Source organism: Amborella trichopoda, chromosome 10, assembly GCF_054954075.1.
Source record: "Amborella trichopoda isolate Santa Cruz 75 chromosome 10, AtrichopodaSantaCruz75HAP2 v2.0, whole genome shotgun sequence".
NCBI lineage: Eukaryota > Viridiplantae > Streptophyta > Magnoliopsida > Amborellales > Amborellaceae > Amborella > Amborella trichopoda.
In genome coordinates this window covers 5,076,534-5,103,308 of record NC_142345.1, presented here as the reverse complement: position 1 = coordinate 5,103,308, position 26,775 = coordinate 5,076,534, and the positions used below count along the sequence as shown (strand labels likewise).

General features: G+C 36.6%; 2 protein-coding genes across 3 annotated transcripts; one reads left to right on the top strand and one right to left on the bottom strand.

Annotated features, from left to right (window-relative positions):
* Positions 1 to 1,542: 1,542 nt before the first annotated feature.
* Positions 1,543 to 5,642, top strand: LOC18434690 (transketolase, chloroplastic). The gene is made up of 7 exons (XM_006844753.4): positions 1,543 to 2,477; positions 3,075 to 3,165; positions 3,268 to 3,373; positions 3,554 to 3,836; positions 3,929 to 4,077; positions 4,177 to 4,330; positions 4,470 to 5,642. Exons 1-7 carry the CDS (start codon positions 1,980 to 1,982, stop codon positions 5,427 to 5,429), a joined length of 2,241 nt encoding a protein of 746 aa, XP_006844816.2. The 5' UTR covers positions 1,543 to 1,979; the 3' UTR covers positions 5,430 to 5,642.
* A 6,064-nt stretch (positions 5,643 to 11,706) lies between these two features.
* On the bottom strand, positions 11,707 to 19,492 carry LOC18434691 (N-(5'-phosphoribosyl)anthranilate isomerase 1, chloroplastic). 2 transcript variants are annotated; one of them, XM_088850470.1, is made up of 5 exons: positions 19,365 to 19,492; positions 19,031 to 19,170; positions 13,666 to 14,027; positions 13,268 to 13,447; positions 11,707 to 12,137 (listed from the first exon to the last, which is right to left on the bottom strand). In XM_088850470.1, exons 2-4 carry the CDS (start codon positions 19,059 to 19,061, stop codon positions 13,274 to 13,276), a joined length of 567 nt encoding a protein of 188 aa, XP_088706596.1. In that variant the 5' UTR covers positions 19,062 to 19,170; positions 19,365 to 19,492; the 3' UTR covers positions 11,707 to 12,137; positions 13,268 to 13,273. The 2 variants fall into 2 exon arrangements, with proteins under 2 accessions (XP_088706596.1, XP_011623578.1); XM_011625276.3 differs by having other exon boundaries at positions 13,281 to 13,447.
* Positions 19,493 to 26,775: the final 7,283 nt, after the last annotated feature.

The window sequence follows — 26,775 nt, the reverse complement described above, 5'->3', positions numbered from 1 at the left end:
GGGTTACAAAAAACCAAAAAATTCCATCATGGATTACAAAAAAACAAAAGCAATTCGATCATGGATTACAAAAAATCGATCAAGTATTACAAAAAAATCTATCATGGATTACACAAAAAAAAAAAAAAAAAAAAAAAAAAAATTCCGTGCGGAATCGCCGATTCACTGTTCGGACTCACCGATTCCGTACAGTGAATCGGCGATTCACTGTACAGAATCGTCCGGTTCTCTCTAGAACCGGACGATTTCCGATTTTTTGGGCGATCCGATCCCTTTTCACGATTTCCGAGTCGAACCGGGCGAGTCCGGTTCGACTCGGCGTTTTTTAAAACCCTGGTTGTAGCTATATCCTAAGGGGCCGCAAAACAAAAGATATAATTACCGTTAGTATCTCTGCACACCTCTTGCCTTTCTCAGATTTTCAAGAGAAGACCCATCAAAATTTGAATTTTAGAGCTCCCCTCAATGGTTGAATCAAAATATTTCTAAGCCTCACCTTCAAAAGACACATGGAGATCTGATTAACAAAATTAATTTCAATATTATTGCGAGATATTCACCAACCCTCTTTAGTAACACTGAACCAACTTTACATGTAATATTTTATTTTGTTTTTTAACCCTATATAAACTGCAAATCCCTTTACCATTAACAGAAAAATGGTGGAATTATTGAAGCAAGAAAGTTTAAATTGTTAGAAACAAAGAATTTTGAAATGTTGGGCATGTTGGACCACAAAACACTGATGGAGAGTAGAGACAAAGACGTATACAGTTTTGAAGAGTCAGCCACCTCACCTATTATCATGCGGCGCCTTTTCTATTAAACCTCCATTTCTAATATGGATGTCAAAAAAACTGTTCCACTAAAATTAAAGGTAAATGGTTTGATAGGGCTGCACCCCAATCAAAATAAGTAAATCCTCACCACAATACTCATCGAAAATTGTAAAGTCAAGTATTGGAAAACCTTTACATCGATCTTCTCGACTTGAACATTATGGTTGTTAAAAAAAAAAAAAAGAATTTCAAGCTCTAAAAATAGTGTATATTATAACAAATTATTCAGGTCGTCCACACATTTTAAGAAAATAAGTGTTTACACATCTTCAAGAATTTTTTTTTTTTTTGAATTTCAAATTTTATTGTTGGTGTTGAAAATTGATTATAGAGCTATCATCACGATTTTCGTGGCATGAACGAGAATTTGAGGTGAGGCTTTATTGAAACTTCAACTAAATTAGAATGAAAGATGGCAAAAAGGAATTAAAAAAGCATTTATATTTTTCTGAAAAAAAAAGTTATAAATTTAGATCTACCGAACCTTTCAGGATCGAAACTAACATCTTTGGATAAGGCTGATTCATCAAATAGTTTTCCACTAATTATGGGAGGAAAATGAAAATTTTCTAAATCGGACGGTTTACATTGTTTCGAAATATCGGACGTCTCAGATTGGCTAAAGATCTTAGATGTAAGGGTGGTGGAGATTAAGATGTGGTTGGTTCAGTCATATGACACTAGCATCTCTGTCTTTCCTGCCACTCTCCCTCATTCTCATTTGCAGAGAGAGAAGGAACAGAGGATTCAGATTTTAGTGAGATAAAGTGTTAGAGAGAGAATCCAATCTGATAGTGTTAGAGAGAGAGGACTTAGAGAGAGAGTGTGTAATCTGACAGTGCTAGAGAGAGAGAGAGAGAGAGAGAGAGAGAGAGAGGACTTAGAGAGAGAGTAATCTGATTTGAAGATGGTGGAAGTAAGGATATAAAGAGTGAGGGTGTGTGTGTTTTAGAGAGAGAGAGAGGACTTAGGGAGAGATTAATCTGATTTGAAGATGGTGGAAGTAAGGATATAAAGAGTGAGGGTGTGTGTGTTTTAGAGAGAGAGAGGACTTAGAGAGTGAGTGTAATCTGATAGGTTATAGAGAGAGAGGACTTAGAGAGAGAGTGTGTGTTTTAGAGAGAGAGAGAGAGGAAAAATATGGCGTCGTCGACGATGGGGCTGTCACAGGCGCTGGTAGCCGGAGCCCCGGCAGCCCAACACCAGCAACAGGCAGCAGCAGCAGAGCTGAGATGGTCCATTCTCAATAACAACAATTGCGCCTTCTCGAGGAGGATGAAAGCAGTATTGCAGACCACCATCTCTAATAGCCGGGGGAGGAGGCCATGGTCCTCGCGGGTGGTGGTGAGAGCGGCTGCGGTTGAGACGCTGGACGTGACGAGCACGATCGCATTGATAGAGAAGTCGATCAACACCATCAGATTCCTCGCGATAGATGCGGTGGAGAAGGCGAACTCCGGGCACCCTGGTCTCCCCATGGGGTGTGCCCCCATGGGCCACATCCTCTACGACGAGGTGATGCGCTACAACCCGAAGAACCCCTACTGGTTCAACCGTGACCGGTTCGTGCTCTCGGCAGGCCATGGATGCATGCTCCAGTATGCTCTCCTCCACCTTGCTGGCTATGACAGCGTCAAGGTACTGCTACCTCCTCCTCATCTATCCATTATCTTCTTCTTAATCACTGATCTATCTCAACTAATTGACTGATCAATCTCGAAAAAAAAAAAAAAACTGGAATCAGGATAATTTTAGCTAGCATACAGACTATGACTGATCAATCTTGAAAAAAGAAAAAAAACTGGAATCAGGATAATTTTAGCTGGCATACAGACTATGATTTTGTTGATAACAGTCTTTCTATTTAAATTTTCTGAAAGCACATAACACAAACTAAAATTTTGGATAGTTCCTTAATTGATTTGATCCTCCTTTTTTTGGAGAAATGCTTTGATATGATACTGCATAGAATTCCTGCTCGGTTTGAATGTTTCTTTAAGTACATGTTGCTGGATCAACCTGAATGTTTTAGCCAAATCTGGTCTGATATGAAGGAAGGAGAGCAAATACTGCTGTATGATGCAGTATAAGTGATGTATGTTGTTGCTCTGTTTTTGCAAGCATGGTTAAACTGTTTGGTCTGTTTCATCCCATCATTTAAGGTTTTTGTTTTGTTTTTTTCGTTTCAATTCAGTCGGATTCCCTAGTTAGAACTGAATATTTATGGGTTTGCAGGAAGAAGATTTGAAATCTTTTAGGCAGTGGGGTAGCAAAACCCCTGGGCATCCTGAGAACTTTGAGACCCGTGGTATTGAAGTCACAACTGGTTAGTGACTCTCTCTCTCCCTCTCTCCCTCTCTCACACACACACACAATCGGAACCTTTAGGGCTGTTTGTGACTGGGCTGTTTGTGTCACACTTGCATAGGTCCTTTGGGCCAAGGAATTGCAAATGCTGTCGGTTTGGCTCTTGCTGAGAAACACTTAGCTGCCAGATACAACAAGCCTGGTTTTGAGGTTGTCGATCACTACACGTATGTTTCATCTACTTGACATATGCATAAGCTTCTTCCTCTTCAAGTTTTAGACTTTTAGTGATCTTTCCCTTTGCAAATAACAGATTTTTTTTTTTTTTTGAGAATTGTTGACTGCATCATATTGATATTTACAATGGAACAGAATCGTTTATTGGTATGCCTAATTTGTACAATTAGGTACTGCATTCTCGGGGATGGATGTCAAATGGAGGGTATCTCTAATGAGGCTTGCTCCCTAGCTGGGCACTGGGGTCTCGGTAAGCTCATTGCTTTTTATGATGATAACCACATCTCAATTGATGGTGATACTGAAATTGCCTTCACTGAGAGTGTTGATACCCGTTTTGAGGGCCTTGGTTGGCACGTTATCTGGGTTAAGAATGGTAACACTGGCTACGATGAGATCCGTGCTGCCATTGAAGAGGCTAAGGCTGTCAAAGACAAGCCCACTCTCATCAAGGTCTCTCCTCACCAATGCAATTCGATCCACTACTTTGTGATTTCATATTGCAACTACTTTAACGTTCTTTGTCTCCCTTGTTAATTATGCAGGTGACCACCACCATCGGCTATGGGTCCCCGAACAAGGCCAATTCATACAGTGTTCATGGAAGCGCCTTGGGAGCCAAGGAGGTGGATGCCACCCGACAGAACCTTGGATGGCCATATGAGCCCTTCCATGTCCCGGATGATGTCAAGAGGTAGGTACCATGCTTCCATGTTTCCTTCTCTACAAATTGCATTCTATTTCTTTTTCAGATTCACGATGATCTCCTTATGCTCATTGGACATCACTGCAGTCATTGGAGCCGGCATGTTCCCGAAGGTGCTTCCCTGGAAGCAGAATGGCAAGCCAAATTGGCCGATTATGAAAAGAAGTACAAGGAGGAAGCTGCAGAATTCAAGGAACTCATCTCTGGTAAATGGCCTGATGGGTGGGAGAAGGCTCTTCCGGTGAGTGGGAAAATAAAAATGCCATCCATAATCTAATGAGCAACCATTTCTCTTCTTCTTCTTGTACTCACTGGTGGATGGTCCTGATTATTATTGTTGCCCTAAATGGTAATGGCTGTCTCGTTTGGTCTGTTGTTAGGCGTACACCCCTGAGAGCCCTGCTGATGCCACCAGAAACCTATCCCAACAATGCCTCAATGCGCTCGCAAAGGTTCTCCCAGGACTCCTTGGTGGCAGTGCGGATCTTGCCTCTTCAAACATGACATTGTTGAAGATGTTTGGGGACTTCCAAAAAGACACCCCTGAGCAGCGGAATGTGCGGTTCGGTGTGAGGGAGCATGCCATGGGTTCCATTTGCAATGGGATCGCCCTTCACGGCAGTGGCCTCATCCCTTACTGTGCTACCTTCTTTGTTTTCACAGATTACATGAGGGCTGCCATGAGGATATCTGCTCTGTGTGAAGCCGGTGTCATTTACGTGATGACCCACGATTCCATTGGGCTCGGAGAGGATGGCCCCACCCATCAGCCCATTGAGCATCTTGCAAGCTTCAGGGCCATGCCCAACATCCTGATGCTCCGCCCGGGCGACGGCAACGAGACTGCCGGTGCTTACAAGGTCGCGATCCTCAACAGGAAGAGACCCTCAGTGCTCGCTCTCTCTCGCCAAAAGCTCCCTCAGCTGGCAGGCACAACAATAGAGGGAGTTGAGAAGGGAGGGTACATAGTCAGCGACAACTCAATGAGAAACAAGCCCGACCTCATCCTTATCGGCACTGGTTCCGAGCTGGAGATCGCTGTAAAGGCAGCAAATGTGATCAGGAAGGAAGGGAAGGCAGTTAGGGTCGTGTCCTTAGTGTCATGGGAACTGTTTGATGAGCAGTCCGACGAGTACAAGGAGAGTGTCCTCCCTGCTGGGGTGTCAGCGAGAGTCAGTGTGGAGGCAGGGTCAACATTTGGGTGGGAGAAGATTGTGGGGAGCAAGGGGAAGAGTATCGGGATTGACCGATTTGGTGCCAGTGCTCCTGCCGGAACCCTGTACAAGGAGTTCGGCATTACCGTGGACAATGTCATTGCAGCTGCCAAAACACTTTTGTAATCTCTCCATTCTATCCCTCGAAGCTTATGCTGCTATCATCGAGTATGCATTATCCACAGACTATTTTGGTTACATATGTGGAGAGACAGACGATGCCACCAAGAGATTTGAGGCAGACATCTCCAAGTGTGATAAGAAACATTCTTTCCTTTTTGCTCTTTTGTGGTGTGGACTCTATATCAGCTCTCATTATAAAGCTTGTGGTTCTGGGTATTTTCTGTTAGACCTCTTTTTCCTTCAAAGTAATCCATGATCGAAATGCGGGTCTGCTCTTTTCTAATTGCTTTCCATGGCCATTCCAACCTCATCCTCTCCTACTTCACACAATATGTAACACCCCATCCATCTCCCATATCATGCTATTTTTTGCCACTCACTAGGTAGTCACCTTTCAGCTTTCAATGTTGAAACACGGGAACCCAAAAATGCGAAAACTAATGAACGGCTTATGCTCCGATCACTGTGTTAAATTCACCAGGTGTCCTAACTACTCTCGAATTTTGGGAGTCAATCAACCTTAGCTTAACCGAAGACAGTAGTAAAGTTCATTTGGTTTAGTTGAATGGCAGGAATCAATCTTACATCTTGAGCTAAAAAATATAGATAATAATGGTGGTAGACGGAGGTAGGTGGCTTGCATCTAGTGCTTAACAGATTCTTGAGCCAACTAGGAGGGATCTATTTATAAGCTCATCCAACCTATATTCCAATATTTAAATGACTTTTCAGGCATTTCCCTGTTTTGGTTGGATGTTTGGATTCTTGTAGTATCACACTTCAATAATTCTTTAGTTTTGAGAGTTGTCTGGTTAGGATTCATTTTTTGTATTAAATAAAGTAAGATCACTTCTACCCTGGCAATGAGTACTTGCTGGTTTTCTTATTTCATTTCTTGTTTTTTTATTCAATTCATTGCTTGCATATGTGAGCTACATCAACACAAAATAACAAAAAAACAAAAGGAAAAAAGTGGAGAAAAGGAAAGTAAAAGATTTCTTCAAATATTGTATCTTTTATTGTATTTTTCTTGCAATAATCATAACAATATATATATATATATATATATATATATATTTTTCCATTTTACTGCCATTTTGATTTGAACAACCAAATATATTACCAGAGTTGTACATCTTTACATGGTATCCATGACTTTGGAAAGGAACACTAGTTGTATTTGTGCATGGGCACCATCGAACCACCATTAGGGCAGTTATCTTCATGTAAAACGCATTATTAGAACAGGTTTTTAAAGAATGGACTGTGGTGCTGACTCAGGCACTTAATGCTCAGGGTCGCTTGGCCAAATGCGGATGAGTCAGCCTAACATGAAAATACAAAAGAAAAATCATAAAACAAAGCCATGCAATCAGAGTGAACTGCCCAATCCTAGACTACCATGGCGGACCCCTAGGTCTGAGTCGGCTTGATTAATTTGAGCCGGTTCTCCAATTGTCACGGATATGAACCACCCAAAACCACATCTAGTGATCATTATTATTATCATTATCGTCATCATTAGAGCTTTTTTCCAATTAATTAGGGTCGGCTACATAAATCATAGTCTATCATTCTGCTCGATTAAAGGCCACCCTCAATGAGGCTATAAGTTTCCATATTTTTTCTAACTACTTCCAACCATGTCTTTTTGGGCTTACCATTTGTTTTTTTTTTAACCTTCAACTTGAATTAACTCGTACCACCTAACATGTGTTCTATTGGATTTACGATGCACATGGTCAACCCACCTTAGTCTACTCTTTCATCTTATTGCCTATTGGTGCCACATTTTAAATTCTCCCGAATGTTCCATTTCGAGTTCTATCCCTAATTTTAGATAATTGATGATTTATCATTATAATGAAAACATATTGTCAATATCCCACACTTTAGGTGTTGAAGCACATTGCATTATTGGGAACCATCTAGTCTTTCAGCATCAAAGCCCAATGGCAGTCACCGCTCAATATTATTACATTACAATGGAGGTAGGATACATAGATTCTAATCAAGTTTTATCAGGTTTTAAATAAGGGTGCCGTTTATATAGAGCCTAGGCTCTAAACAATCAAATTAGAGCCTACCTTCAAATAGTGTCGAGAAATGTAGTTTCAACACTGAAAATCTTTGTGATAGCCTTAAAATATTGAAGATCTATGAAAATGTGTAGATCGACACTATTTTTGAAGCTTTAAACTTTATAAATAAAGATGAAAATATATTTTAAAGCTATCACAATGCTTTAAAACTTTATTATGAACAAAGTTTTAAACTTTATGATAGTGTAGATTGGCAGATCTATAAAAACTTGAAAATTAACGATCCAAAAGTACATTACAAAATACATTATTTCCAAACTTGAAAACTATTTTTTCCTCATGTCCATGCATCTTGATGTCGAGATGATCATTTTGATGACATTTGGGCATCAAACCAATCTTTTCTAGTGAAATTTTTGAGGTAGGTTTTAATTTGATTGTTTAAAGCCTCAGCTCTATATAAACTTTTCCCTTTAAATAATGTTACATTGGAATCCCCCAATTCAGATCGAATTCACTAGACATGAAATGTGCATAATTGGCTCTTAAAAATGATTAATTTCTACCAATTTTTATTTTATTAATTTATTATTATTTTATTAATGTGCATCATTGGCCCTTGGTTTACCAAACGGCTGATCCGCCGATGCTGGGTTTTAAACAATGGTTCCAAACTGAATAAAATATTTGTATCACCGCATCAATTTATGTATGCTGGGAGACATGGGGAATCTTCAATTCAAATCAACGTGACATTGAAGAGAGAAAGAGAGAGAGTCTCAATTAAAAAATCATCCTCATGAGAGAGAGAGAGATTTTCAATTAAAAAATCATCTCTACATTGTATATTTGTGATGAGAGGGAGAAAAGATCTACAATTAAAATTACCTATTGAAATTTACTTCATCATCATCATCGTATTTTTCAACTATTTGAGGTCGGCCAACTTACTGCAACTTACCTATGCTTCGTAATTAAACTCTTTAATCACAATCATCTAATGCAGTTTAGATACGTTCTCAAAACAAACAAAGTGGCCTTTCCTACATTTTATACAAGGCATGAACTGTGAAACAATATGTAAAGAGGGCGTTCTTTTTTTTCTTCACCTAGATAATTGCAACTTTCAACTTTCTAAATGGAAAAAAAAAAAAAAAAAAGAAGTCCAACAAAAAATAAGAAGACCAATTTGCTTTGTTTTCTTTCTTTTCATAGATTCAGTCCACCCTTGAACATTAATAAAATTCAATGTCTTAAGACTCGGCCAAGTTACTCAACCTCGCCCTTTTAGATGATTTAGATGGTTTTCAAGATGATTTAGGAACTCCTTTCAAATGATCTTTTTTTTTTTTTTCCTTTTATGATTTTTTTTTTAAATATTCATGGTATAAATTAAGATTTTCTTTCATATATTTTTTCATCTTCTATAATCTTTAATGCTTTCTATTACTTCTTTTTTTTTTTTTTTTTGCTTATATTTATTATTTTAAAACAACTTTTTGGATTTTTTATTGTTTTTACAATTTTCCATTTGGTAAACCCTGCAAAAAAACAGTTATAAAATATTTTCGGGTAGCTCTACAGCAGGAGTCAAACTTATTCTTGAGCTCAGAAATATATGGATAGTAACAGTGGTACACAGAGATTGGCAGCTTACATTTTGAGCTCAAGAGATCTTGAGCAAGCTGGGAGGGATCTGCTTATAAGCTCAGCCAACCTGTAATTCGATATTTAATGACTTCTTGAGCATTTCTGTGGATTCTTGTAGAATCACATTTTAATTAATATAGATTCTGAGTTCTTTTGTTTTGAGAGTTGTCAGCTTAGGATTCAGTTTTGAATTAAAATAGATTGAGATTTTTTTCTACCCTGGCAATTAGTGCTTGTTAATTCGCTCATGTTCTTGACTTCATTTCTAGTTTGTATCAGTGGGTTCCATCAAAAACATAAGGGAAAAAGTAGAAAAAAAACAAAATAAAATTAAAAATAGGAAAGTAACAGATTTCTTCCAATATTTCATCATTTACTTCTCTTTTTCCAATAATCATAAAAGTTGTTTTTGCCATTTTACTGCAATTTTAATTTGGAAAACCTAAACATGTTAATGGAGTTGTTTTAACTTAACATAGCATCCATCACTTTGTAAGGAACATCAGTTGTATCTGCATATGAGCATCTAAGAACCACCACCAGAGCAATTCTCTTCAAGTAATTACCCATTATTTGAACCACCCCAAAACCATGTCTAGTCTTCCTGTAAATCGTAATTTTAAATAAGGAAAAAGTTCATATAATTTTTGACGAATGATAAGGTTGACAACTTTAAAATGTAGAATTAAGGTGCAACTCTAAAATCCTTGGAAAAAGGTTGTTTCCATATTGGAAAACAATCTAATTGATTACCTTGACATTGAGATGTATAAATATATAGAGAAAAAAATATTTTAAGACTGAAAAATAATACATCTTGCAACACATTATCTGAACAGTTTATTTTCAAGATTGTATGTGTTTATAAATTTGCTTGATTTGAACCGTTTTTTTAGTTTAAAAATTTATAATTAGATAATAATAGATTCTTGCACCATCCTAAGAATTTTTTACTCTAAAATTCTATCGCTAAAATTCTATCGCATGACAAAGTTTGGAGGTGCACCTTATTTCGATTGTTTAAAGTTGTAACCTTATACAAACCACACCCTTTAAATAGTTACTAATTTACAATTATAGTTCATCATAATATAATGAAAGGTTATGTTAGGATGCTTACACTATGGAGCAATTTATTATCGTACTTAACTATGTTGAACACTTTTATACTCTTGTTTTGTACATGGGGTATTTTTTTAAAGGTATTTTTTGCTATTAGGAGGGGTGTGATGTCGTTAATATGGGGTGTGACATCACTTACATGGAGTACACTAATGGCAGGTGATGTCACACCCTATGTAGATAATGTCACATCCATCCTAATTACCAAAAATGTCATTGCTAAAAGAAAGCTTCATATAAATGTCAAAAAATTATTGAGTACAATAATAAATTACGCCATAATGTAAGTATTTTAACACAACCCTATTAAGATGAAATGCAACTATCCATATCCCTCATTCGGTGCACAAACTGAAGCAAGATTTTTGCCCCATTTTATTTGTAGGCAAACACTGAGGCTGGCCAGCGAACATTTCATTAGAAATGAAGATAGGATACAAATGAAGTGGCAAACTAGCAATCTGAATTGGAATTGCCAAAACTTGATGTGGTCCAGTGGTTGGGCTATCCAGGTATATGGCCCCTAGAATTGCCTGATTTCCATTAAGTTTTATTATTATTATTATTTTCACTGAATCGGCCTATCCTGATCCGTTCACTAGTGGGCTGATCCATAACCCGATTTTAGATTTTAAAACACCGGTTCCAATGGTTTACAACACAAAAATGCGCAATATGCCCATCTAACACACATGCAAGATGAGAGAGAGAGAGTCCAAACAAATCTTTGTTTTTTATAAAAATATACGGGGTTCGTGAAAACATGATGGCATGAGGCAAATTTGGGGCTGCTGATTCGTTAAAAAAGGAGGGAACTACCAACAAAACCTTTGTGATTAAGAGCCGTAACCCAGACCCGACCTGGGACCCGACGAACCAAAACTTGGACCCGGCAGGTCGGTCCGGGTCCACATATTGGACCCAAACACTATTTGTGTCTAGTCAAGTCCGGACCCGACCTATTACCACCCCTATAATAAGAGGCTTTTGATCTAACCAGAACATTTTTTTTTCACTTCTCTGCTGTAAATATTTTTGCTTTTCGCCTTCCGCCGGTTGGGGCATAAATTATGTTATTCACATGGTAAATCTGTTTATTGTTAATACAAAATGAAATGAGAGAAGTCTTCCAAATAATTCACTGGTGGGAAGGCAGGCAGAGTGAGTATGCTTCTGATAGCAACAAGTTTTTTTTTGAACCCATTAACAGCAACAAGTTCACTTGTTCTAGAAGATTTTGAACTCGAGGTGTTTTCTTGAGCATTTGGTTATTGCCTTCAGGTAAATTAGACATGAAGTATGATTACCATTATAACAAAACTGTAAGTCGACCTCGTTTGCTTTCTTGTGGGGTCTGTTTATTTGGGGATGAACTTCAAAGGTCGAAGCCTTGAATTCATAACCATGGATGTCATCCACCATGCTACAGCAGTGAACCCTTTGCGGTATTTTATCAACTCACAAGGTTTAAAAGATTAAACAATATTTATTCATATAAATTTAAAAATTTTCTAGATATTAAACGTTTTCCATACAATAATTCAGAGGTTCTAAAAAATTACCTCTTCCATTTCTGCACTTAAACTTGGAAAACTGAACCAAATCACCAAAAAGAAAATGGCAATTTTGGGAGCTCCTATCTCTCTCTCTGCACAAAACCAGAGGTCATGGTTGCTTCCTCATTGACCTGATGTTACTCATGAATGAGAATATCTGACTAGGGTCCTTCTCGATCCCATCGAAGCCACAAATACCGCTGCTCACATCAACTCCATCTGGTCTTAGAACAGAAACAGCCTCGCTTACATTCTCAGGGTTCAACCCACCTGCTAAAAGCCATCCATTTTTGGTGCTAATATGAGGTAAACTAAATCTTCTCCAATCAAATCCTTTCCCACTGCAACACAAAACACACAATAACAACAATTTATGAATATATATATATATATATATATATCTATATATATAAAAGTCTTCCCAACGCCCATAGGTAAAAATGAACACGTCTATCCTCATCGCCATCCAAAGTTCATCACATGATCACGAATGTCCGATAGCGTTTCATTTTTCATTTTTTTTCTACAAATCGAAATGACTTGAAATTTGAAGCGTATGTACATCTTAGTGAGGCACACCTAATAAAAATATAAAAATAATAATTCGCAAAATAAATATTAACCAAAATATCCCCAAAATTTTTTGGGGGTATTTTGATCAATTCTTTTCATGTAAAATAGTTTTTTGATATTTTTCATAGATTCACCTATTTTTTATGAACACACACTCTAAATTTTAGGTCATTTCGAATTGTAAAAAAAAAATTAAAAATGAAACACTACAGGACAATCGTGACCGTACGATGAACTTTGGATGGTGATGAGGGTAGGCGAAATCATTGTTCATTTTTGCCTATAGACGTTTTGTAGTATCTTCCATATATATAAATATATAACAAAATACACAATAACAACAATTTATCATTGTACTCAACAATTTTGGACACCTATATACCCGTGTTTTATACATGGAGCATTTTTAGTAAGCATATTTTTTTGTCATTTCGAGGGGTGTGACATCATCAACAAAGGGGTGTGATGTCACCCACATAGACACACTAATGGCATTTAATGCTCCAGTGGATGATATCATATCCCATGTGGATGATGTCACACTCCTAATGACCAAAAATACCCTTATGAAAAAAATTCTCCATGTACAAAACAAGACTATATAAGTGTCCAAAATTGTTGAGTATAATGATAAATTACTCTATAATGTGAGCACCCTAACATAACCCACATATATATATATATATATATATATATAAAGAGAGAGAGAGAGAGAGAGAGAGAGAGAGAGAGACCATGATTCATGCATATAGGCAGTATCCTCTCTCTTATCAATAGTTCTTGATTTCTATGTACTTATAGAATGTTTTTTTTCTCTTGGCACAAACCTAATATTATTCACTACTGAAAGAACTGTATATGAGCACTGAAATGTAACATGAAGGAAACCAAATCTAACAAATGTTCAAGACCTGCCACCACACAAACTGTCTACCAAAACCCAGTCAGGCGAAGCGAGGGACTCATCATCTGATATCCCATTGAGAAGCTTTCCAGATTCATCAGCATGCAAAACATATATGACCGACCTATGTTGTGACACGATAGGAAAAGCAGCCCGAGCACCATCTCCATGAAGCTGCAAAAACTCAACAGGTGGTCCAGGTACAATATCCCCATGTCAAAAGGTATATACTTCAAACATAAATATTTACAATGTTAAGAGCATAAAGCACCGTATATTTACATACATAGAGCGTGTCTTTGCATGCAATGTCTCTGTCTTTGGGGTGGGAGAGAGAGAGAGAGCATACATCAGATTTGCGTCATTCAAATTTTTCTCAAATTGAGATTTACCTGCACAAGCTCAAGATTGGCTGCATCAGAAGCCTTCAATATCTGGTCTGCATCTTCATCAACAAAAACTCCCACAGGGTCTACCCCATTATCTCTTGCAACCCTTGATATTTCTTGTGCCACTTGGATTGATACTGATCGTTTGGAATTGGGCCATACAATCATCCCTATGAAACTAGCACCAGCCTCTATGGCAACCGCAGCATCTTTAGCAGATGTAATTCCGCACATCTTCACCAATGGGATGCTCACTTGTAGAGCCTCTTTGCTGGGTGAAAGTTTGGCAGCTTGACAAGCCCTAAAATAGATCATCTTGTGATTGTGACGTTTGCCTGATAATTGGAGATTCTTCATATGGAAACCTGAAAATGCATATAAATGGTATATTACAGGAAAACCATGGCTGCTAATGCCCACAGATAGACCCCCATCCCTCAAGTGGGCCAAGAAAGGATTGGTAATGGAGTAAAGGACAAACAAGTTCCATATGGAACTGTGCTTATTTATGAGGAAGTACCTTCAGCCTTGACCAAACATGAGTGAAAGATGAAGCTGGTGCGTCATGGTTCACACTCACATGTGACCTAGAGGCAGAGATCCTTGGTGCAAGACCTAGGACAAGATGGTGTAGACAAATGGCCAAGTTGGTAGGACTTAAGGACTACCGAGACCAAAAGATTGATGCTTGGATGGTCAAAACCATGGGCATCACAACCTGAGAGACATTGGCTTGACTCATATGCAAGAGGCATGGCTGACCGTGCACATGAACAGGCAAGTATATTGATCAGAAACCGTCAAGCGTGGGTTTTGAGTTCAAATTTTGTAACACCGCATACATGGGCTTATGTAATGGTCATAGGCCATGTGATAAAGGATTAGTGCACATGTAGTGGTCTTGGGTGGGCATTAACAGCCGTGAAATGACAATGCAGGTTTCAATTTCCATGCATGGGCAGTGATAACTCATGGAGTTGTGGGTTGACCAGACCCTTGAACCCCCCCAAAATTAATAAGCAATGTGGGCCGTCATTGGTGGTGGGACGTGGGTTGGTTTAACTGCCATACAAGTTGGTAGGCAACAACAGTGGCACATGCCTTAACGGCCATGTAATTGAAGTTGAGTATGCTGGGAAATACTCCAGGCTGTATAAACCCCTTGCCCTTCAGGGGCATTTGTGGCTGTGTACAAAACAAGTGTGTGGAATGAAACAAGAGCGGGCTGTAGCACTTGTTGATAACTTGTGCGTAGGATTGGCAATTAGGTCAGGTCAAGCCGAACCAGGTCTGCATACAAGTCCAGTCGTTGGACCAGGCAGTCTGGGTCCAATAAGCCTGGACCCAAGTAGCGCTCGGGTAGGTTCCAGGTCCAGGTCAGATCAACCTGGATATTAGTTAAATTAATACATATCTAATACAAAAATCTAGTTAACCAGAAATTTAACCTATAATATAATAATATTACCTTCAGAAATTTAACATATAATATAATAATATTACCTAAAATCAAAATGGCCAAAATAATTATCATTTTTAGGTTTTTTTATAAATTTGGGACAATAAACTATTATTTTCTATGTTTTAATACGGATCATGTCAGCTTGGTTCGAGTCGGGTTGATCCAAACAGAATTAATTTCCGGGTTGGGTTAGGGTCCTCTCAAATCAATTCAAGTTGGGTTCAGGTAGGGCGACTCTGGCCTTGGTCAGGTCTGGGTCCCATAGGCAGGTCTTCAGGTCAGGTCGGGGTCAGTCCCGACCCGGAACTGACCTGACCTGTTGCCACTCCTACTTGTGCACTTGCTTGCTCCATTCCTCTTGATTTTGCCCATGGAAGGCTAGCCTCGCCTAGTTCCGATTCAACTTTGGCTGACCATTACACAGTTTGGTTAAGTGAAAATGACACCTACTACCCACCATAGGTTAGAGACTAGAATCTAGGCATGATTAACTTAAAGGACACTTTTTTGTGACTCTAAACCTGTATCAGTGGGGTACTTATAATGTAAACAAAAAACTTGCGACAAAGAGCTTTTGGAAAGGTAAATGTACTACAGGATTTGGATGAAGTACAATTCTCATGAAACTGCAACAGCCACATATGAAAAGACTAGATTGTACTATAGGGACAATCAAGTAAGAACAACATGAAGATATGACATACTGGTAGGTATAAAAGAATAAAGAATACAAGGAGGAAGAATAATGCGCCTCAACATGAAGATCATGCCATCCCACGAGCTGACAGCTACAGTGTCAGCCAACATCCCAGATTGAATCTTCGCCTAATCCAATGGTCACGACCTCATTTCATGTTTGAATTTTCATTTTTTTTATACAAATCCAAATCACTTGAAATTTTGAGCGTCTATTCTTAAAAAATAGTAAAATCTAATAAAAATATTAAAAAATAATTCGAAAAATATAAATTGACCAAAATACCTCCAAAACTTTTAGGGGTATTTTGGTCAATTTGTATTTTACGAATTATTTTTTTATATTTTTATTAGGTGCGCCTTGATGAGTAGAATGTACGCCTAAATTTTCAAATGATTTGGATTTGTACAAAAAAAATGAAAATTCAAATACGAAATAAGGTTGCGACCATCAGATCGCCATTAGCTGATACTGTAGCAGTCAGCCCATGAGCTGACAAAAACTCCTGAGAAGTACACAACACTCCACTATTGAAAATGTCGTCCTTTATGGGGCCCAGTAACATAGCTCTTATACCAATTATCAATTCAGTTGCCCCTAGAGCTACAGATGACCAATTGTAGCACTTAGCACATTTCATGGGCCCTAGTGTTCTAATACCAATTTGTGGCATTCAGTACCCCTCTAGCTCTAATGCCAATTGTAGCATTCAGTGGCTCCTGGAGTTCTGATACTTGTCATGCTCAAGAAAAGGCTTAATCTGACATTCCCGAGGCTTCTTCATACTTGTGTGTTCACAAAGTTTTACTCTAATAACACTCATTGGAAAACAAGCTATGCCCTTCTACAGACTGCTAGGTAGAGAGCCTGCTCCTCATGTCACCTGGTAGGATCAAAATGCTACTCCTACTCATCCAGGCACTAGCTTCAAAGCCAAGTTTTGCCCTTCCCATGTGGAGCAGAATTATATGCAGATATTACACTGGGAACCAGGTGTGCAGGGGGATAACACTATGGTATTAACCATTGGGAAAGATTGGCCCCCATTTTGTTACCATACCTATGTTCGAAAGCAGTGTGAACCATTGTTGAACACAAGCGCTTCAAATGTGCCTCAGTCCTGTCTTGTACATCACGACAATAATCCAGCTAGGCTTTGCAATGGCATAGATGCTCGATTAATCATTGCAAAAGGGAGTATGACTAAGCATAACTTGATTGTGATAATTATTTGCAAACAAGCTACTCCCTGAATAAGGGACTGGTCTCTCAAACTCTTAAAAACGATAACCATACTCTAAACCCATGATGGGGAGAGAGAGAGATTATGTCTAAAGGCTCAAAGATCCTTCTGTCTTTATAAAAGAAAAGTATTGCAAATTTGTAGTGCCACCATTGTTTCAAAAAACAGCCCGCCCAGTGCCTAGGCAGCTGTCTAGGTGCCCAAGATGCCATAGGCTGCGCTGCCTAGGCCTGGGCAGGCCTTCCTAGGCAGAAGTTCTTGGGTACCCTCCTAGGCGGTTACTTAGTGCCCAGTCCTAGAAGGGCGCCTGGGAGACTTACATAAAAATGGCAGAAAAAAGATTGTTGTGGGGCCATTTTGGGTCATTTTGAGTCATGAAAGGGGGGTATTCTAAACCCCCAAAGTAAAAAACTCCTCCTATGCTCTAGAAACATCCAAAATTGATCAATATCGCTATTGTTTCAAAACGAGAAAATTTTGAGAAGTTTGTAGAATCATCCGAAACCTTACCATATCTTATTGCAATCAACTTTTGGGTCCAAATGAGGTTCTTAGCCAGCTTTTGGGATGATTTTGAGCTTGTTAGACAACAGTAATATTGAAGATAAAACATCCAAAACATTGAATAAATATCTCCTCTTTCTTTTCATTCGTGTAGCATCTTTTGTACAACATCATTTTCTATTGATCATCTGGTCTCATTGGAGACTTGGAGTAGTATGACTATAAGAAGTATGCACTATAGAGTATGGTGTATGGACACTAAATCCCTAATACAGTATGTATTTGTGTTCTTTTCACTAGTTAGTTATTCAAAGAAGCAAACTTTTCAGTGACTTGAACGTGTTCCAACATTCACTCGCATATGCTAGTATAAAAAAGTTAGAAAAAATATAAATATATGAATATACATATTCAACATATATAGGCATTTATGTGCATTCAGGCAGCACATAATATGCATATATGTGTATATCCCACACTTTGGGCACCTGAGGTTCTGGGCGGCCACCTAGGCGTTGGGCACCTAGGGGTCTCCCAGGGTTTTTTAAACCTTGAGGCCCACCGCAGCGGTCCAAGAGATAACAGCAGAAATAACATTCTTAGTTCTCATTTGCATTCTATGGTTTTGAATTTTTAAGTTTGTTGTTTGTATCTTGTTGTGTTTTCTTCGTCTAGTGTTGTAGATTTATCTCATTTCTAGAAGTTGCTAGAGGCTACCCCATCTTGTTTATATAAAATGGGCTGACCCCGCCCCCCCCCCCCCCCCAAATGTAGAGTGCACTCAACCCACTATGTAAAAATACTTGACAAAAACAGGTGTAAACAAAATGCATATCACAAGCATCCGATGCGAAGTATAAACATGTTGGTGATGGTCCTAAAGTGTGGTAAAAAGAATAATAATCCAAACTTGCTACTGTTCTCCTAAGCAATACCACCTTAAACATTATTGGGTAATCATTCGTTCAGCAAACAACTTCCAAATAATAAGATATACTCAAGGCATGAAAGCCAAAAGAAAAAGCAAAAACCCAACTAGGAATATCCACATATTTCCATTAACTTCCTGAACCCCCCCGGCCCCCTCCCTTTTCAATTTGATTTGCCTTTTATCCATAATTTTCTTAGGGTCAAGATTTCATCAGTAATTGAGAATGATTGTAATTCGACAAACAAAAACACATTACATTTCTTTCTTCCTTCTGAGATTAGTGACTTGAATTCAAAATATAAAGGATTCCCCCAGTTCTAGTCATATTCCTTATGATAATTCAAGCATAAGAGAAAAACTTCAGAAAATTATATCCAAATTTAGAAAAACAAAAGATCATGAAATGTGTGGAAAAAAAATGTATAGGCCCATTGTAATTATTCTCGTACTTTCATAACAGTTAAACCTGTAGGAGACTAGCAATACATTATTAAAAAAATGGAAATAGAATGAAAAAATAAAACTGCTAACCTGGCAGTACCGGGCGTATAGAGATGGCCATTTTGTGATAACACGCTACTGGGCTTCCAGTAAAGCTCAAACCAATCGATGGGAATTTGAAGTTAATATTTCTCACTTGGGTTTTGTGTAATTAGATAGACTGCAAATCCCTGCACATAAAAAGAGATAATAAGTTAGGTGTTAGAGGAAAACGGAAGGGAGGGGGCAATTGCTATAGTTTTGCGAATCAAAGTAAGAAAATTGGGGAATGTAGATTTTCTCCATGGCTCTTTGTTTTCTCAGGCCTCTCTCTTGCTCATAAAATTGTTGGGTACGATCCAATTTTCTATGACTAAGTCATTACCAGAAAAAATTGGCTTCTTAGAGGAAACTGTTAGTGATCTACGAGACTATGCCTCTCAAAGGAATTTCATCAAGCACTTGGAGAGCTTCCATGGCTCCCTCTCTCTTTCTGTGTGTGTATGTAAGTATTTCAGCAGTCGAATGTTGCATGAAGCTTAAATTTCCATCAACAACCTACAAGTCACTCTTACTGGGTAAAAGCTCAATCAAATCCAAGGGAGAGGGCTTGTCCTACAGAGAGAGAGAGAGGAGTGTGCCATTTCCACAAAGAAAATTGCCCGATCGAGTTGGCAGGGAAGAGCAGGAACCAATCGGACTCGATAGGAGTCTTTTGCCAGTGATTCGGGGCGATTTTGTTAATGTAATAAGCGGCCCTGGTAAGAGTGTGTGGTAATTCCTATACGATGTATTTGTTCCTCACCCATTCGGTGTATTTGTTTTGTTTTTCTGAATTGTGATGAAGTTGGTTTTTGCCAAAAATACTATTGCCAAACATATAAATGCCTTCAATAGAATTTGGTACTCTCAACACCAAACATAAGCTAAGGAACATGTATATTATGCTTCCTGAGGAGCATTCTTTGACCTCTACTCCATTAGTCAAAAGACTAATGGGGAAGATTTGTTTCAATATGAAATTTTGGAAACCACTTGAAGGACCATTCTCAAAGGGAAAAAAATTAAAATTTGAGTTGTCTAATAGTCAAATCTCACTAACTAATATTGGATGTGTTGGGTTTATGTGGCCAGTAATAGGAGCTTCTATAAACATAAATTAAGTGGGAGTGTGGTTCTCTTGTGGATCATACTATGCAAATATTATTGTCGATACTCGGATTTGGTTGGACATGCTAGGCTAGTCAAGTTGGGAAACCCAAGGTACCTGGACATAGAGTTAAACCGATGAGGGTTCAGTGGATTATCCCTTGATGAGGTCAGTATTGCCCAGAGGAGTGAGCCGAGAGACTGTGTGGTCCTTGTGTGTGATGGTGGACCTTTAGAGACTAGGCCAAACCCTTATCCCTGACGGAGATAGAGATCCACTATGGAGGGTGAAGCGTGTACATGCGCGAGAGATTACCTCTATGCACTATGGAGCCGTGGTTGCATCATGGTCTAAGGGACTATAGATTTGTCTTTAGGGGAGAACATGTTGTCCATAGACTGGGTCCCTTAACCTATTAACTGATTTTGGTGGTCTAATCATGAACCCCTGCAATAGACTGTGGGTTATGGAAACTGCTGGATCACGTTGCGAAAGCTAGTGAGGATCGTGGTCCATACAAACAGAATGCTCCAGTATATTCATAATTCCTAGACCTATACGGATCTGATTCTCATCAAAATTAATTAGTTTTAATTAATTTTATATTATATAATTTTTAGAATGATTATTTGAATTTTTGTGATTCTCTTGATATTTTATTTTAATCATTTGGATTTATAATATAAGAGAAAATCAATTTCAAATAAACTAAGATAAATAAATTATATTTTAAAATTTTAAAAATCAAAATAAATATTTACTAAAAATATGTGGGACCCTTCATACGGTATGGGGGCCTATTTAAATCACATAATAGAATTTAGTGGGGCCCATTAGAGGTAACCTAGGGTGGCACGCCCTACCCATAGGAGCCTTTTTACTAAATTTTATGGGAAGCCTCCATGCTGTTGACTTTCTATTTTTGCATAAAACCTCCTTAGTTTAAGAATGAATATAATGTATTTGGTATATCTTGTGAATCAAAATATTTTGATTGAATAAATAATGAATGAATATACATAAAAAGAGAAATATGAGTATATTTTTTTATTTAAATATTTGATGAGAATAGATTTAGGAAATAGATGTTAAGATTCTAGCATCTTTCTTTGAATCTTGATGGTGGATCAAAATAATTGATGGCTCACATCTTTCACCCCAAGTATATAGTTTTTTTAAGTGCATAGTACGTACACTTAGATAATTTCTTTTATTTAATGGATGGTCTTTATTCAATATCGATAGTCTCTATTCATTATCGAGATATTATTTTTTCAAGTGCATAGTGCGTGCAATTAGATCATTTATGTTATTGAGATTAATTTAAGGGTTGAAGAGGTTATATCCCTAAAATTTGGGGTCCTAAAATTAATTCAAGACGGGGTTTTACTCGAGGAAGTAAATGGACAACATTCTTCTATGGGAGTATAACATCTTTTTGGTAAGAAAAAGACATTAGTTCAGTAGTAAGAGTATTACATTTAAAAGAAAAACAATGGAACATGTTCGTGCTTTTAATAAAGCTCGAACTAAGAATATTGAGCAATTATCTTTCTCTTATGTTCAGTATTGAGTACCGAATTTTATTAAAGGCAAGAATAGTGATATTTTTCATAAAACCAACTGCAACACAATTTCAAACTCAAAATACCAAATTAATAAGTGTATTAATAAATATAAAAGGAAAAAAAATGGCATTTACATAAAATTTAATATTTTTTAATTTTGAGACATTTTTTAAATATCCCTAAAAAGAGATATTTGTGTTAAATCTCCCAAACTTTTATATTTTTTTGACCCAAGAGAATTGTGGATTTGAATCATTATTATGACAAGCCAATACCACATGATAGATTTTCAAACTTTGTTATTACTCTCTTTTCTTTTTCTTTTTCTTTTTTCCTTTTTTTGGCAAACCTTGCCTCTAAATCTGAGTTTTTAATTTGACCATCATCATTGTTAGAGCCTTTTCCTAACTTATTGGGGTCAGTTGCCCTAAAATATATTCAATTCAACATATTTCAAATATTTGAAATCAATGAATAAATATGGAAAAAACAAGGAACTAGTAAATGTCATATTCATGGATTACAATTCAATTCAAAGATTGTTGTTGTGTCAATTTTGACATGGATAGCTATTTGCAAATATTGGCTTTAGAGAGAATGAAAACACCTTAATTACTCAAATATTTAATTACATATAAAAAAGGAAGAGATGAGAAGCATGATAAAATCAACCTATAATATATACAAATACTGCTAAACATATTGATAATTAAGAAAAATATTGTTGAAAGATAAATGATAATATATATTAGAACACAACAAGTTGATGATGACATTACAAATCAATTAGATTAATATGAACCGCTAGGATAAAATATTGAAAAGCAAATAAATAAATTATAAACATATCAAAATGAATTAAAATTTTGTCGTATTTCACATCAGGGAGAAAACCTGCATAGGGATAATACATCAGTAAAAATTAAATCATCAATAGAAGTATAAAATCAATAAATAAAATCTCAAAAAATAATATATGTCTAATAACAAATAATTCTTAAAAATTATTGTTGAACGATTTTTAAAGGTAAAAAAATCCAAAAAAAAATGATGTACTAGGATGTTCTCTCTTCTCAAATTAATTTCTCTTCCCCTCTCCCTCCATACCCCCTCCCTTCTATAACCACCTCCATCTCTTTCTCTCTCTCTCTCCATATCCCCTCTCCCACCTCTCTCTCTCTCTCTCCATATCCCCTCTCCTCCCCCCTTTCTCTTTCTCCATAAGCCCCTTCCCTCTCATGCGCTCTCTCTCTCTCTCCATATATTTTTTTAGGAATTGTCTGCAAAGCTACCATTAATTTTTTACACATAGAGATCACAATTATTCTTGTTCATTAAATTTCAAAATGGATGGTTGTCAGAGTTTCATTGAATATATCCAAAGTATTATTGGAAAGATTCCAAGGGGTCTGTAACATAAACCCTTCATGTAGTCTAAAGAGTAAATTCATAAGAATTTCAAATGGAGAGTGAATCATGACCAAGAAAGAGTATAATGTGGAGCCTTCAAAGGGCTCCATTTTGTTTTTCCTTCAAAACTATTACATTAAAAATCAAGATGATTAATTTTTTAATTGAGATTGACATGACTTAAATTTTCTTAGCTTCATGTTTTATAGCTTAAAATAGGCTCTCTCATTAAATTTAACAAACAACTGTTGTGCTTGGCACCAATTTAAAGAAGACATCATTAAACTTCCTAGGTTGATTAGATATTTCTCTTTTGATGACAAACTTATCAGTAAGAACCGATTCAAAACTATCAGTAAAGAGCTGCGTATATATACAATAGAAACATATCAGTATTTTTCACACAACAAATGCTTGTGTATTGGCTATGTACTATTAACTGTCACAATGTTTGCTTTAACTACTATAATCAAAGTGTAGCTGCAATTATATAGAATAGCACCATCACAAATTTACCTTGTAATTGTGTAATCTAGATTGAGAGGTTTATCTACTAAATATGTCAAACAATTGGTTAGCGATGCCCCAGTCTCGAAATGCCAAACTTAGGTGTTGATTATGGTATAAAAAATAGCAATAAGACAACAACAACAGTAATGCATATATAGAAACTTCAATCACAATTTAAACTCCAAATTCAAAGAACTATACATTAAAATGGAATTTTTTGTCCTATTATTCAATCTTATTCACATTTAACCCAACTTATAGACGAAGTCCAAGCTTAAGAGAGAGGAGAGAGAGAGAGGGGAAGAGAGATGTTGTTTATAGATTCAAGTACACAATGAGAGAGGCTATTTCATGTGTTTAATGTTGCTGAATTGTAATTCGAACCTCATAATATATTTAGAGAGCTGGCTACTAACCACGTTGTTCTTTATATTATGGAAAAAGCTTATAAAGGTTGAGACCCAAAACAATCATCTCGAAAAAATTATGATTTTGATCATCTTGACCTTAAGATGTATGGACATGGAAAAAAATAGATTTCAAGTTTTGGAAATATTAAAGGGGTTAGGGTCGTGGTGGTAGCATCCCCATACCCAGTTACCACATCATGGTATCCATTCTTACACTGACACCCCCCACAAAAATGTAACTCCCTAATCTATTGAAAAAATGAGTATGGGTCTGTCTTCCCCACTAAATTACCAAAAAAATAAAAAATAAAAAGTTTTGAAAATAGTGAATCTTGTAATATATTATTTAAACTGCCAATTTTAAAGATTTCAAGTGTTGTTTGATCTACATTATTTTTGAAACTTTAAATTTTATAACTAGAGATAAAAATAAATTTTCAGGTCGTCATAAGATTTCTGGTACGGAAACAACATATTTCGAAACCATTTGAAGGTAAGCCTTACTCTAATTGTTTAGAGCCTCAGCCTCAACCTCACCCTTATACAAACCACACCCAATATATATATATTTATGACCTTCTTGAATTATGGGTAAATAGTCTTATAATATACAATTCCACATATATATAACTAGGTAATATTATGTGCATTGCAAGTATTAATGTAATGAGAGATAAAATAAGAAAATAGCCCAAGCTTAATTGCTTAATTGGAAAATGGCTCCATCTTTTTTTTCCTTCAAAGCTATTATATTAAAAATCACGATGATTAATTTTTTTTAATTGAGATTGGCATGTCTTAAATTTTCTTAGCTTCATGTTTTATAGTTTAAAATTGGCTCTCTCATTAAATTTAACAACCAATTGTTGTGCTCTGCACCAATTTAAACAAACCCTCATTAAACTTGCTAGGTTGACTAAATGTTTTCCCATTGATAACAAACTTATCAACAAGAACCGATTCAAAGCTGTCAGTAAAGAGCTGCGAATATAAACAATAGAAGCAGATCATCGCTTTCACGCAAAAAGTGTTTGTGTATTGGCAATGTACTATTAATTGTCAAAACTCAAAAGGTTTGCTTTAACTATTATAATCAAAGTGTAACTACAATTATATAGAATAGCACCAGCACAAATTTACCTTGTAATTGTGTAGTCTAGATTGAGAGGTTTCTCTCACTAAATATGTCAAACAATTGGTGAGTGATGTCCCAATCTCGAAATGCCAAACTTAGGCACTGACTGTGGTATAAAAAATAGCAATAAGACAACAACAATATTGATGCATATACAAAAAATTCATTCACAATTTAAACTTCAAATTCAAAGAACTGTAAATTGATATAGCATTTTTTGCCCTAATATTCAATCTTATTCACATTTAACTCAACTTATATACAAAGCCCAAGCTTAAGAGAGGGGGGAAGAGAGAGGTTGTTTATAAATTCAAGTACACAAAGAGATAGGTTATTTCATATGTTTGATGTTGCCGAATCGTAATTCGAACCTCATAATGTATTTAGAGAGCCGTCTACTAATCACGTTGTGCTTTATAAAATGGAAAAAGTTTATATAGGGTGAGATTCTAAACAATCATCTCAAAAAAATTATGAATTTGGTCATGTTGACCTCAAGATGTATGGACAAGGAAAAAAATAGATTTCGAGTTTTGGAAATAATAGGAAAGGGGCTGGAGTCATAGTGGTAGCATCCCCACACCCAATTACCGCATCATGGTATCATTCTTCTTGCTGACACCCCTACAAAAATGTAATTCCCTAATCTATTGAAAAAACGAGTAGGGGCATGTCTTCCCCACTGAATTACCCAAAAAAACAAAAAAAGATTTTGGAAATTATGAATCTTGTAATATATTATCTAAACCATCGATTTTTACAATTTTTAAGTGTTGTTTGATCTACATTATTTTTGGAACTTTAAATTTTAGAACTAAAGATAAAAATAAATTTTCAGGTCATCATTAGATTTCTGGTACTGAAACAACATATTTTGACACCATTTGAAGGTGCGCCTTACTCTAATTGTTTAGAGCCTCAGCCTCATACAAACCACATCCAATATGTATTTATGACCTTCTTGAATTATATAGGTAAATGATCTTATAATATACAATTCCACATATATAACTAGGAAATTTTATGTGGATTGCACATATTAATATAATGAGAGATAAAATAGGAAAAGGGCCCGGGCTTGATTGCTTAATAGAAAAAAGGCTCCATCTTTTTTTTCCTTTCAAAACTATTACATTAAAAATCAAGATGATTAATTTTTAAATTGAGAATGACATGTCTTAAATTTTTTTAGCTTCATGTTTTATAGCTTAAAATGGGCTCTCTCATTAAATTTAACAAACAACTGTTGCGCTCTGCACCAATTTAAAGAAAACCTCATCAAACTTGCTAGGTTGACTAAATATGTCCTCTTTGAAAATAAATTTATCAACAAGAACCAATTCAAAACTGTCGGTAAAGAGCTGCGTATATATACAATAGAAGCATATCAGTATTTTTCGTGCAAGCAGTGTTTGTGTATTGGCAATGTACTATTAACTATCACAATGTTTACTCTAACTATTATAATCAAAGTGTAGCTTTGCAATTATATAGAGTAGCACAAACACAAATTTACCTTGTAATTGTGTGGTCTAGATTGAGAGATTTCTCTCACTAAATATGTCAAACAATTGGTGAGCGATGCCCTTGTCTCGAAATGCCAAACTTAGGAT

What these genes read in the sequence shown, in the direction of transcription:
- LOC18434691 (XM_011625276.3), bottom strand. Translation starts at nt 19,061, where the DNA reads ATGGCCATCTCTATACGCCCGGTACTGCCAG. An exon ending in TATACGCCCGGTACTGCCAG is followed by an intron (nt 14,028 to 19,030) that starts GTTAGCAGTTTT and finishes ATGCATTTTCAG; the next exon opens with GTTTCCATATGAAGAATCTC. An exon ending in CCAATCTTGAGCTTGTGCAG is followed by an intron (nt 13,448 to 13,665) that starts GTAAATCTCAAT and finishes GAGTTTTTGCAG; the next exon opens with CTTCATGGAGATGGTGCTCG.
- LOC18434690 (XM_006844753.4), top strand. Translation starts at nt 1,980, where the DNA reads ATGGCGTCGTCGACGATGGGGCTGTCACAGGCGCTGGTAGCCGGAGCC. An exon ending in ACAAGCCCACTCTCATCAAG is followed by an intron (nt 3,837 to 3,928) that starts GTCTCTCCTCAC and finishes TTAATTATGCAG; the next exon opens with GTGACCACCACCATCGGCTA. An exon ending in GTCCCGGATGATGTCAAGAG is followed by an intron (nt 4,078 to 4,176) that starts GTAGGTACCATG and finishes ACATCACTGCAG; the next exon opens with TCATTGGAGCCGGCATGTTC.